The sequence below is a fragment of the Halichoerus grypus genome, chromosome 9 (genome assembly GCF_964656455.1).
Source record: "Halichoerus grypus chromosome 9, mHalGry1.hap1.1, whole genome shotgun sequence".
NCBI lineage: Eukaryota > Metazoa > Chordata > Mammalia > Carnivora > Phocidae > Halichoerus > Halichoerus grypus.
Genome location: NC_135720.1, coordinates 143,336,267 through 143,349,658, shown reverse-complemented (window position 1 = coordinate 143,349,658; position 13,392 = coordinate 143,336,267). Strand labels below are relative to the sequence as shown.

Sequence of the window (13,392 nt, the reverse complement as noted above, 5' to 3'; positions counted from 1 at the left end):
ATGTTTTCAGGTTCTCTCTGATTGTTTAGTGGTTTTATACCATACAAAAAAATCTCCACAGATGTGTAGCTTTCATAAATATAGTATCTTAGAGAGTTAATTCTGACACAATGTTTATATGCAGAACTATTAGTGATATTTTGAATGTAATTGAATTATTTGTATAAGTACATTCTAGGTCTTAAATTCCTATATCTGAATGCATTTTCAAGTTTATTTTGTATTATATTCTATTGCATGTGAGGTGTGTACAAATCCAGTTGTGTACAATCATGAGAAACACATTTACAATAACGTCTCTCCCTCTGTCTGCATCTCTTTCTGATACTTTCTGATTGTTCTCCCTCTTTTTCCCTTATCCCCATTCTCTCTAAAGTGTATGTACATACTTCTAGTACTTTAAGTCTCTTTAAACTCAGACTGAAAGATCTTGCATACCTATGACTGATGCCAACACAAGGTCCATTATTTCATTTTTCTTATATTACATATTAATGATTTACTTTTCATGATAATGTGGAACTAAATTGGTATAGCTATCTCAATTTCAATCATTTATTGAAATAGTTACTTGTAATATCCCATGGCCATGTCTTATAACATGATAGATTCACCTCCCCAGCAACTTTTTTGTTTTTTAAGATTTCTTTTAAAAATTACTAAATGCTTGGTCCTGACAGCAGGAAACATGTGCTAACAGAGGATGGAACAGAAAAATGGCAGTTCTTTCACTGGGTTTATCCTGCTGGGTTTCTCTGACCGGCCTCAACTGGAGCTAGTCCTCTTTGTGGTTCTTCTGGTCTTCTATCTGTTCACTCTGCTGGGAAACACCACCATCATTGCCTTGTCCCACCTGGACCCACATCTTCACACTCCCATGTACTTTTTCCTCTCCAACCTAAGCTTTCTGGACCTGTGTTACACGACCAGCACTGTCCCGCAGCTCCTGGTTCATCTCAGGGGAGCTGACAAGTCTATCTCCTTTGGTGGCTGTGTGGCTCAGCTCTTCATTTCTCTAGGGTTAGGATCCACAGAATGCATTCTCTTAGGGGTCATGGCATTAGACCGCTATGCAGCCATCTGCAGGCCCCTGCAGTACACAGTGATCATGCACCCCCGTCTCTGTGCCCTCATGGCTTCTGCATCGTGGTTCATTGGTTTTGCCAACTCCTTATTGCAGACAGTGCTCATCTTCCTTTTACCACTTTGTGGAAGAAATAAAATAGACCACTTCCTTTGTGAGGTCCCCCCACTGCTCAAGCTTGCCTGTGTTGACACCACTGTGAATGAGTCTGAGCTCTTCTTTGTCAGTGTGATCATTCTCCTCATACCTGTGGCATTAATCATCTTCTCCTATGGTCGGATTGTCAGGGCAGTCTTAAGAATAAAGTCATCTGCAGGGCAGAGGAAAGCGTTTGGGACATGTGGGTCCCACATCACAGTGGTCTCCCTGTTCTATGGCACGGCCATCTACGCTTACCTCCAGCCCAGCAACAACTACTCCCAGGATCAGGGCAAGTTCATTTCTCTGTTCTACACCATCGTCACCCCCATGGTCAACCCTGTCATATATACACTGAGGAACAAGGATGTGACGGGAGCAATGAAGAAGGTGCTTTGGAGGGGCCACGGCTCCAGATGACTGGGTGGGAAGACTCTTTGATGGAAGACTTTAACTGCCAGAGTTTTTAAGATGATGGTGTCCACCCCATATCATCTAAATGTTCCTCTGACATCTCTCAAGGGAAATTCCTACCTGATGCTTGAATGCAAGTGAGTGCTCAAAATCTAAGTTCATGGATTCATGAGGCCTCCAGAGATGCTGCCTTAGTGTTTCTAGAGCATCTGCATCCTATTCTCATTTTAAAAAAGCTCCACAGGTTTTTCATATTTCCCCCTCATTTGGGAACACTATTCCATTCCTTCGTGCAAGAAGACACGCACATACCATAAAGTCATAGGGAAAATAAGAATACAAATGACTAAAACACTGTAAGAAATATTAACCTTGTGGCATTTTTCTAGGAAACTGTTGGAGGCATGTCACTTATTCTTGCGTTGTGATCATGGCTCTATTACGAGGTCCGTAGGTTGACTGTATCACAGCTTTTTCATAGAAGTAGGTGGGCAACTGCGGGAAAAACAAACTTTTAGCTCAGAGAAAAACCTATTAACATCAATCCTGATAAATCCATTCAGATATCAGGCCCTAGTATGACGACACCAGTGTGACGTGGTTTTATGTAACCTTCAAGTCACAGACGTAGAGGGTGTGATGCATTACCGCCAGGGACAGTGGGGGCACCGGCTGGTGATACGGCAGGGGTGCTGATGTGTAAGTCTGCGCATGGCCGGAGAAGCACAACGGGAGGTCTGCGAGCTGTTTCTTTTAAGCTTGTGAGCCACCTTGTTAGTTAAAAATGACTGTTGAGGACAGTGTCATATCTGAACAGTACATGACACAAGTCCTATTTTATATTTGATCTATTTTACCTACAGCAATGCAGCAGAAGTTCCAAAGGGTAAAATACATTTAGATCCTCTCTTCATGCCATTTTATAAATTCTTTGATCCAGGCGGCAACTGATCAATGCTTTTGTATCTCACATCTACCAAGAGCCCCATATATTTCCATGCAGTAACATACTATACAAATATAGGAAATGACCACGATGTCACAAGAAATGCCATGCTCTGTGGAGCTTGCTTAAATGTAAAGGATGGAATAAAATGTATATTAATTATTAAACATCTCCATATGTCTAAACTTTACAAATAGCCATCTCGTTATGAACTGTCATACAATTCTGAATTAGGAGTAATAAATATAAATATAAACATCGCAGAACAATTGAATCTGACATTGTAGTCCTTCAATCTTAACTTAAGTTTGCACGTAAGTGTGTTTTAGGGTACGGGTCTGGGTTTTTGTATATGTGTGTTGTCACAAACAGTGTATTTTCCCACGGAGGCTGGAGCTTTGGCAATGCCATCTTCATAGGAATGTTTCTGAGTTTTGGTAGGTTTTCCCAACATGTAGCCCAGTGCAGGTAAATGTGTTTGTGTCTTGGACTGGACACATATACATAACAAGTGTACTTACTGTTCCCTATCCTGACAGCTAGCTAGCATCCTCCAGGGCCTTGAACCCCCTGAGCTGCTCATGCTCATGACAAGTGATCTTTGTATAGAGACAGCATGTGGAGGCTGGAAATGCCAGCCAGGGGAGATTATGCACACGGTCAGGTTCTCTCCGCATCTCTAGAAGCATCACAGTGTTCCCACTTGAACACCTGGGATATAGCTTGACACCATAGTGATGTTTCATATATGCCAGTAGAAAAATAGTTTTGTAATACTGTTTATCCCCAATGGTGACAAATTTCCCACTCTCCATTATGTTTCAACCACATCCTGACAGTTATATCAAAATGGTCACTTTAAAATCCCTCAGATGAACTCTCTTTGGTGCAAAAACCCTCCAGGTCTCATGAAACCACACAGCCTATTGTTCTGTGTGAGCATCTACTTCTCTGCTCTTAAGGACACACAGAGCCCTGGGGTGAAACAGATTTATTTCATTTAATGAATGTTTGAATGGCATTTGGATGTTTCTGTTACATGGGAATAAATTATAGAGAACAAAGTTCTCTGGGATCCATGCTAAAATAAAAAAAATTATTTGAAAGTCCAAACACAAGTTCACAATTGTTCCATAACATTTTTCTAATGTTAGGAATCTGCCTCCCCACACACTCCATGCTTTGTCTACAACAGATTCCAGGTTGTGTAAATTGTCACCAATATTATTTGAACTGTTTCCTTTTGAATTTTCATCAATAACTGTGGCATGACTGTGGGACTGTATCCAAGGCTTAGCTAAATTATTTTATTCCATCCGTCTTTAACATCCGGCTGTCAGGACAATCATTATGCTCTAGCTCTTCTTCCAGCTCTTTTGCTTTCTGAGGAACGCAGGGTGCATATCATCAGCTCAGGTAATGGGTGATTGCAGAGACCCAAAATGTCCAACTTGCATGAAACACAATTCCTTTTTTTGTTTCAACTGTTTTTGTTGGTTTGAAATTACTTTATATATTTTATTTTAGCTTTTTAATGAAGTTTTTATTTCCATTAAAGTATAGTTAACATACAGTATATTATTAATTTCAGGTCTACAGTATAATATTTCAACAATTCCATACAACACCCAGTGCTCAATTTAAGTGCCCTCCTTCATCTCCATCACTTAGTTCACCCATCCCCCCCTATGTTGTTCTATATAGTTGTCCTGTTTCTTGGTTTGTCTTTCTCTCTCTTTTCTTCCTTTCCTCATTTGTTTTGTTTCTTAAATCCACAGACAAATGAAATCATATGGTATTTATCTTCCTCTGACTGACTTATTTCACTTAGCATAATACTCTCTAGCTCCATCCATGACGTTCCAAATGGCAAGAATTCATTCTTCTTTATGACTAATATTCCATTGTGTGTGTGTGTGTGTGTGTGTATACATATATATATCACATCTTCTTTATCCAGTCATCTATTGATGCACTCATGAGTTCCTTCCATAGTTTGGTTATTGTAAATAATGCTGCTATAAACATAGTGGTGCATGTATCCATTTGAAAGATCTTTTTTTAGGTAAATACCCAGTAGTGCATTACCTGATGTTAGGTTTGTTCTATATTTGACTTTTTGAGGAACCTCCATACTCTTTTCCACAGTGGCTGCACCAGTTTGCATTCCCACCAACAGTGCAGGAGGGTTCTTTTTTCTCCACATCCTCACTGACACTTTCTTCTCGTGTTTTTGATTTTAGCCATTCTGACAAGTGTGAGGTGATATCTCCTTGTGGTTTTCATTTTCATTTCTCTGAAGAACTGTGATGTTGAGCATCTTTTCTGTATCTATTGAGATCTGTATGTCTTCTTTGCAGAAATGCCTGTTCATGTCTTCTGCCCATTTTAAAAATTGGATTATTTTGGTTTTTTGGGTGTTGTATATATAAGATCTTTACATATTTTGAATACTAACCCTTTATCAGATATGTCATTCATAAATATCTTCTCCTATTCCATAGACTTTCTTTTTGTTTTGAATCACAATTCTTTTTTTCCTAAAAACTGTTTTGAAGTTACTTTATTATCTTTTAATTTTTAATTCCAGTATAGTTAACAGAGTGCTATACTAGTTTCAGGTGTATAATATACTGATTCCACACTTACGTCATCACAAATTTACTCTTTGTTCGCCGTCACCTATGTAACCCATCCCCCCACCATCTCTACTGTAGTACAAGTCAGCACAGAGAGGCTTGGGGGATTCTCAGATTATGTGTCCCTACCTTCGTAGGCTGTTCTGGCTTTAGGACTGTCATTTGGTAGCATATCTGCAGTGTGTCGAGTGTAAGTTCTAAACAGACCCTCTACATCATGATGAAATTACTACTAGATCAGTAATCAGAGTACACCCACCCCTGTAAGACCCTCATGTATCTCATAGTCTGTGCATTTCATGGTTACTCTTTGCCAGAGTTCTGCTCTGTCCAGGCTCACTGAGGAGGGATGAACAGGTTATAGATCCCTGTGAACCCTTTCCTTTGCAGGTGACTTCTTTTAAGATGCTTGTTTTGTAACACAGGTGAGAGCTTCTTTCATCATTGTGGTATTGTAGCATATTTCAGACCTGGTCCTGCAGACTCTGGGAACCACTGTGTATGGAAATGTGGTTTGCTGGGAAGGTGGGCTCTGTGTAAATGCAGAAATGAGAGGATGAATTACTGTTGATCAGAGGGGTCAGGGGATGGGATCCCTGAGATGGCCTTAGGGACAGGACACTTGCTTTGGGGAGGGACACATTTCCTTCTTCCCTACCCCAGGGTTCAAATGGATACATGCACCACTATGTTTATAGCAGCATTATTTACAATAACCAAGCTATGGAAGCAGCTCATGAGTGCATCAATAGATGACTGGATAAAGAAGATGTGATATATATATGTGTGTATACACACACACACACACAATGGAATACTAGTCATAAAGAAGAATGAATTCTTGCCATTTGGAATTAAATGGAGTTTAATTAATGTTTTGGAATTAAATGGAGATGACAGAGAGTAACAGGAGAAAAAACCCAAAGTTTTATTACCTGCATATGGAGGCCCAATAAAGTAATTGAGATTCAAAGAAATGATCAAGGCAGGCAGTTTTTATACCTTTAATACAGAGACAAGAAATGTGTGAGGAATTACAGGATAAAGAAAACAAGTGTTTGGGAGCTTTAGTTAGGAAGAAATTCTAAGTGGAATTTTTTTTTTTATGTTCAGTTAGCCACTGTACGGTACATCTTTGGTTTTTGATGTAGTGTTCGGTGATTCATTAGTTCCATATAACACCCAGTGCTCATCACAACACATGCCCTCCTTAATACCCATCAACTGGCTGCCCCATCCGCCCACCCCCCTCCCTTCTGAAACAGATTGTTTCCCGCAGTCCATAGTCTCTCATGGTTCGTCTCCCTCTATGATTTCTCCTCCTTCATTTTCCCTCCCTTCCCCTATCATCCTCCTAGATATTCCTTATATTCCACATATGAGTGAAACCATATGATAATTGTCTTTCTCTGATTGACTTATTTCACTTAGCATAATCCGCTCCAGGTCCTACTATATTGGTGCAAATGGTAGGTATTCATCCTTTCTGATGGCTGAGAAATATTCCATTGTATATATGGACCACATCTTCTTTACCCATTCATCTGTTGAAGGGCATCTCGGCTCCTTCCACAGTTTGGCTATTGTGGACATTGAGGCTATGAACATTGGGGTGCATGTGGCCTTTCTTTTCACTACATCTGTATCTTTGGGGTAAATACCTAGTAGTGCAATTGCTGGGTCATAGATTAGCTCTATCTTTAACATCTTGAGGAACCTCCATACTGTTTTCCAGAGTGGCTGTACCAGCTTACATTCCCAGCAACAGTGTAGGATGGTTCCCCTTTCTCCACATCCTTGCCAACCCTTGTTGTTCCCTGTCTTGTTAATTTTTGCCATTCTAACTGGTGTAAGGTAGTATTGTGGTTTTGATTTGTATTTCCCTGATGGCTAGTGATGTTGAACATTTTTTCATATGTCTGTTAGCCATTTGCATGTCTTCTTTGGAGAAGTGTATGTTCATGACTTCTGCTCATTTCTTAATTGATTATTTGTTTTTTGAGTGTTGAGTTTGAGAGGTTCTTTATAGATCTTGGATACCAGCCCATTATCTGTAATGTCATTTGCAAATATCTTCTCCCATTCCGTGGGATGCCTCTGAGTTTTGTTGACTATTTCCTTTGCTGTGCAAAAGATTTTTATCTTGATGAAGTCCCTAAAGTTCATTTTTGCTTTCGTTTCCCTTGCCTTTAGAGATGTGATTTGCAAGAAATCGTTGTGGCCGATGTTGAAGAGGTTACTGCCCATGTTCTCCTCTAGGATTTTGATGGATTCCTGTCTCACATTGAGATCTTTCATCCATTTTGAGTTTATCTTTGTGTATGGTGTAAGAGAATGGTCCAGTTTCATTCTTCTGCATGTGGATGTCCAATTTTCCCAGCACCATTTATTGAAGAGACTCTTTTTTCCATTGGATATTCTTTCCTGCTTTGTCGAAGATTAATTGACCATAGAGTTGAGGGTCTATTTCTGGGCTCTCTAATCTCTTCCATGGTCTATGTGTCTGTTTTTGTGCCAACACCATGCTGTCTTGATGATCACAGCTTTGTAATAGAGCTTGGAGTCAGGCATTGTGATGTCCCCAGCTTTGGTTTTCATTTTCAACATTCCCCTGGTGATTCGGAGTCTTTTCTGGTTCCATACAAATTTTAGGATTGTTTGTTCCAGCTCTGTGAAAAGTGTTGATTGTATTTTGATAGGGATTGCATTGAAAGTGTAGATTGCTCTGGACAGCATAGACATTTTCACAATGTTTATCCTTCCAATCCATGAGCATGGAATGTTTTTCCATCTCTTTGTGTCTTCCTCAATTTCTTTCATAAGTGTCCTATAGTTTCTAGAGTATAGATTCTTAACCTCTTTGGTTAGGTTTATTCCTAGGTATCCTATGGTTTTTGGTGCTATTGTAAATGGACTCGATCCCCCAATTTCTTTTTCTTCAGTTACATTGTTAGTGTATAGAAAAGCAACTGATACCTGTGCAATTGATTTTGTGTCCTGACATGTTGCTGAATTGCTGTATGAGTTCTAGTAATTTGGGGGTGGAGTCTTTTAGGTTTTCCAAATAAAGTATCATGTCATCTGCGAAGAGAGAGAGTTTGACTTCTTCTTTGCCCATTTGAATGCCTTTTATTTCTTTTTGTTGTCTGATTGCTGAGGCTAAAACTTCTAGTACTATGTTGAACAAAAGTTGTAAGAGTCGGCATCCCTGTCATGGTCCTGACCTTAAGGGAAAAAGCTCTCGGTTTTTCCCCATTGAGAATGAATGAATAAAAATTTGTGGGCTTTTCATAGATAGCTTTTATGAAATTGAGGTGTGTTCCCTTTATCCCTATATTTTGAAGAGTTTTAATCAGGAAAAGATGCTATTTTGTCAAATGCTTTTTCTGCATCGATTGAGAGGATCATATGGTTCTTTTCTTTGCTTTTGTTAATGTGCTCTATCACGTTGATTGATTTGTGAATGTTGAACCACCCTTGCGTCCCAGGAATAAATCCCACCTGGTTGTGGTGGATAATCCTTTTAAGGTACTGTTGGATTCTATTGGCTAGGATCTTGTTGAGTATTTTGGCATCCATGTTCATCAGGGATATTGGTCTGTAATTCTCCTTTTTGATGGGGTCTTTGTCTGGTTTTGGGATCAGGGTAATGCTAGTCTCATAGAACAAATTTGGGAGTTTTCCTTCCATTTCTATGTTTTGAAACAGCTTCAGTAGAGTAGGTATCATTTCTTTTTAAATGTTTGATAGAATTCCCCTGGGAAGCCATCTGGCCCTGGACTTGTTTTTTGGGAGATTTTTGATTACTGTTTCAATTTCCTTGCTGGTTATTGGTCTGTTCAGATTGTCTATTTCTCCTGGTAGTTTATAAGTTTCCAGGAATGCATCCATTTCTCCCAGATTGCTTAATTTGTTGGCATATAGTTGCTGGTAATAATTTCTATTAATTATTTCTATATCCTTGTTATTAGTCATGATCTCTCTCCTATAATTAATGATTTTATTAATTTGGGTCCTTTCTCTTTTCTTTTGGATAAGTCTCACCAGAGGTTTATGGATCTTATTAATTCTTTCAGAGAACCAGCTTCTAGTTTCATTGGTCTCTTCTACTGTTTTTCTGGTTTCTATTTTATTGATTTCTGCTCTGATCTTTATTACTTATCTTCTCCTGTTTGGTTCAGGCTTTATTTGCTGTTCTTTCTCCAGTTCCTTTAGGTGTAAGGTGAGCTTGTGCATATGGGATTTTTCTACCTTTTTTTTTTTTTTGAGTTTTGAAGGTGATGGTTCTTTTTTTTTAATTTTATTATGTTATGTTAGTCACCATACAATACATCATTGGTTTTTGATATGGTGATCCACGATCCATTGTTTTTGTAGAATACCCAGTGCTCCATGCAGTACGTGCCCTCTTAATACCTTTTTGAGAGAGGCTTGGATGGCTATGTACTTCCCCTTCAGGACTGTCTTTGCAGTATCCTAATAGGTTTTGGACAGTTGTGTTATCATTCTCATTAGTTTCCATGAATTTTTTAAGTTCTTCTTTAATTTCTTGTTGACCCAATCATTCTTTACCAGGATGCACTTCAATGTCCAAGTGTTTGAGTTCCTTCCAATTTTTTTTCTTGTGGTTGAGTTCCAGTTTCAAAGCATTGTGGTCTGATAACATGCAGGGAATAATCTCTATCTTTTGGTATTGGTTGAGACCTGATTTGTGATCCAGATGTGGTCTATTCTGGAGAAAGTTCCACGTGCACTTGAGAAGAATGAGTATTCTGTTGTTTTAGCATGCAATATTCTGTATATATCTATGAAGTACATCTGGTCCCATGTGTCCTTCACAGGTCTTGTTTCTTTGTTTATCTTCTGCTTAGATGATCTGTCCATTGCTGAGAGAGGAGTGTTGAAGTCTCCTACTATTAATGTATTATTATCAATATGTTTCTTTATTTTGGTTATTAATTTGTTTATATAATTGGCTGCTCCCACGTTGGGGGCCTAGATGTTTACAATTGTTAAACCTTCTTGTTGTATAGACCCTTTAAGTATAATATAGTGTCCCTCCACGTCTCTTGTTACTGTCTTGGTTTAAAATCTAATTTGTATGATATGAGGATTGCTACCCCAGCTCTCTTTTGAGGTCCATTAGCCTGGTAAATGGTTCTCCATCCCCTCACTTTCAATCTGGAGATGTCTTTAGGATCAAAATGAGTCTCTTGTAGACAGTATATAGATAGGTCCTGTTTTTTAATCCAATCTGCATCCCTGTTTCATATGATAGGAGCATTTAACCCATTTACATTTAGAGTGACTACTGAAAGACATGAATTTAGTGCCATTGTATTGCCTGTAAAGTCCCTGTTTCTATAGATTTTCTGTTTCTTTCTGGTCTATGTGACTCTTGGGGTCTGTCTTCATTTATAGAAACCTCCTTAATATTTCTTTGAGGGCTGGCTTGGTGGTCACATATTCTTTCAGTTTCTGCCTGTCCTGAAAGCTCTTTATCGCTCTATCCATTCTGAAAGACACCCTTGCTGGATAAAGTATTCTTGGCTGCATGTTCTTCTCATTTAGTACCCTGAATATGTATTGCCAGCCACTTCTGGCTTGCCAGCTTTCTGTGGATAGGTCTGATGTTATTCTGATGTTACTCCCTCCATATGTAAGGAAGCTCCTCTCCCTGGCTATTCTCAGGAGTGTTTCCTTGGTTGTACAGTTTGCAAGCTTCACTGTTATATGTCGAGGTGTTGATCTATACTTACTGAATTTGGGAGGGGTCCTCTCTGCCTCTTGGACTCGAATGCTGGTTTCCTTCCCCAGATTAGGGAAGTTCTGAGCTAGGATTTGCTCAAATATACCTTCTAGCCACCCCCCACCCCACCCCCTCAGGGATCCCAATAATTCTGACATTGGAACGTTTCATGGCATCATTAATCTGCAATCCTTTTCTCATGTGTTACTTGAAGCTTATCTCTGTTTTCCTCCACTTCCTTCTTTTCTATCAGCTTGTCTTGTGGATCACTAATTTGTTCTTCTGCCTCATTTACTCTGGCTGTTACAGTATCCAGTTTAGACTGCATCTCATTCATAACATTGTTTAGTTCGGCCTGATTAGATCTCATTTCTGCCCTTAGAGATTCTATATTGTCACTAATGCTTCTTTCAGGCCTAGCTATTGACTTCATGATTGCTCTCCTGAAGTCTATCTCTGACATTTTGCTTATATCCATATCCATTAGTTCTGTGGCAGATGACATTGTCTCTGTTTCTTTTCTTTGTTGAGGGTTCCTCCTCCTAGTCATTCTGCTGAGTGATGGCTGAGTGAATCAGCGGAGTCCAAAATATCAACAAGGACCCAAGCAAAATGCACCCTAGGAAAATCCAGAGTGGTCAGAAACTACCACCAAAAAAACAAAGCCAAAATGAAGCACATAAGAAAATTTATAAAAATTTTAAAAATGTTTAAAAGGGCGGGGAAGGGGAAGGGGGACTATAATCTCTCAGTGTGGACAAAGCACAGTGTTTCAGTTGTTCCTGGGTGTATTTTGGTCTGTTTGTTAGAGGACACTATGTCCGAAAATTACAAGGAAAGTAAAACTTGTATATATATATAAAGGTAAAATTGGATAGGGAAAAAAGGACTACATTGAAGCATATATCTATAAAAAATATATAGGTGTGAAAAAGTACAAGTTAAAAAGCTACTGTGAAATATAAGTTTATATAATAAACATCTAGTTGAAATGAGGAAAAGGTAAAAAGAAAACACAGAGAAAAAACATGAAAGAATAAAAAGAAAAAGAGTTGTATCTGGAAAACAAACAAACAAAAACAAAAAAAACAAAAACAAGCCGGGAAGCAACGCCTGGAGCTCAATATACTCTTTTCCCCTGGTGTTAGGATTTTACAGTCTTATGGGGTCCATAGGGTTGTCATCTTCTTGTTCTTCCAGCCTGTCCTCTGGGGTAGCAGCCTGTCATGCTGATTCTCAGGCAACTCTGCGTGGGCGGAATTGCCCTGCCCCCTATAGGGGGGATGGGCTCAGTGGAAACTGGTCCTCTGTGTGGCTTTTCTTCCGCAGCTTTCTGCACCTCTTCAGAGTGTCAGAGCAAAAATGGCCACGCCCAAACCTCTGGCTGAGAGCAGAGAAATCGCAGTGTGCGTCTTCACTAAACCCTTCGGTACACATAGGCTCCGTTTCTATATGCGCCACGGAAAACCACAGCTTCCCACGGTGCGCACCCACAGGGACTCCCAGGTCGAACCAGGAGCCCGGGAGCGTCCCTGCCTTTTATGCTTCTAACTCCGCGAGCAGCGGCGGGCTCCCTCAAGCACACGCGCAGCTCCTGGATCCCGTCTGGGCGCTGCTCTGAAGCCCTTTCCCCGCCACTACCACTCTGCGAGGTTTTGCCCCATCCCGGCACATGCTCCTGATTTTTTCAGGCTGCCCAAGAGAAGAGCGATTCTCAACTGCCGGGGCTTGCAGTTTAAGGCCATCCAAGCTGAGAGAGCCTTCCTGGGCTCGCTGGCCCTACCTGCTTCCTGGCTGCACTGCTCAGGCACTCTGCCGGTCCAGGGAGCCCCCTTGGCTCTGAGGCTTCCCCTCTTCTGAGACCATAATGCTCTACGTAGAATTCTGCCTTTTCAGCTCCAGAGCCCCTTTCAGAGAGGGATGTCGCTGCCTGGAGCAGATTTCCAAGGGTTCCGCTTTTGTGCTGCGGTATTATATCACTTTCCAGGAGCCAGCTGATGGAGGCTCACTCCCCCTTCTGTTCATCTTCCGATATCTCTCAGTAGACACAACTCCCCACGTCGTACCTTGCAAAAAGCAGTCGCTTTTCTGCTTGTAGAGATCAATATATATACTCCTCATGCTGATTACGTGGGTGTTCAGAACGGCTTCCTAGATATCCAGCTAAATTCAGGGGACTGGTTGAAACAGGGTCCCTTTCTCCTCCGCCATCTTCGATTTGAGGGACTTTAAAGTGACTATTTGGGTATAACACTCAGGATGTGGTTGAAACATAATGGAGAGTGGGAAATTTGTCACCATCAGGGATAAACAGTATTACAAAACTGTTTTTCTACTGGCATACATGAAACATCACTATGGTGTCAAGCTATATCCCCGGTGTTCAAGTGGGAACATGTGATGCTGCTAGCGATGCAGAGAG

The 13,392-nt window shown here is 40.3% G+C and overlaps 1 protein-coding gene across 1 annotated transcript; it reads left to right on the top strand.

Moving 5' to 3' along the window:
- The first annotated feature begins 551 nt into the window (after positions 1 to 551).
- Positions 552 to 1,642, top strand: LOC144379132 (olfactory receptor 2B8). The gene has a single exon (XM_078055823.1). It carries the CDS (start codon positions 704 to 706, stop codon positions 1,640 to 1,642), a length of 939 nt encoding a protein of 312 aa, XP_077911949.1. The 5' UTR covers positions 552 to 703.
- Positions 1,643 to 13,392: the final 11,750 nt, after the last annotated feature.

Excerpts from the sequence above, each read along its gene's own strand:
- LOC144379132 (XM_078055823.1), top strand. The coding sequence starts at position 704 with ATGGAACAGAAAAATGGCAGTTCTTTCACTGGGTTTATCCTGCTGGGT.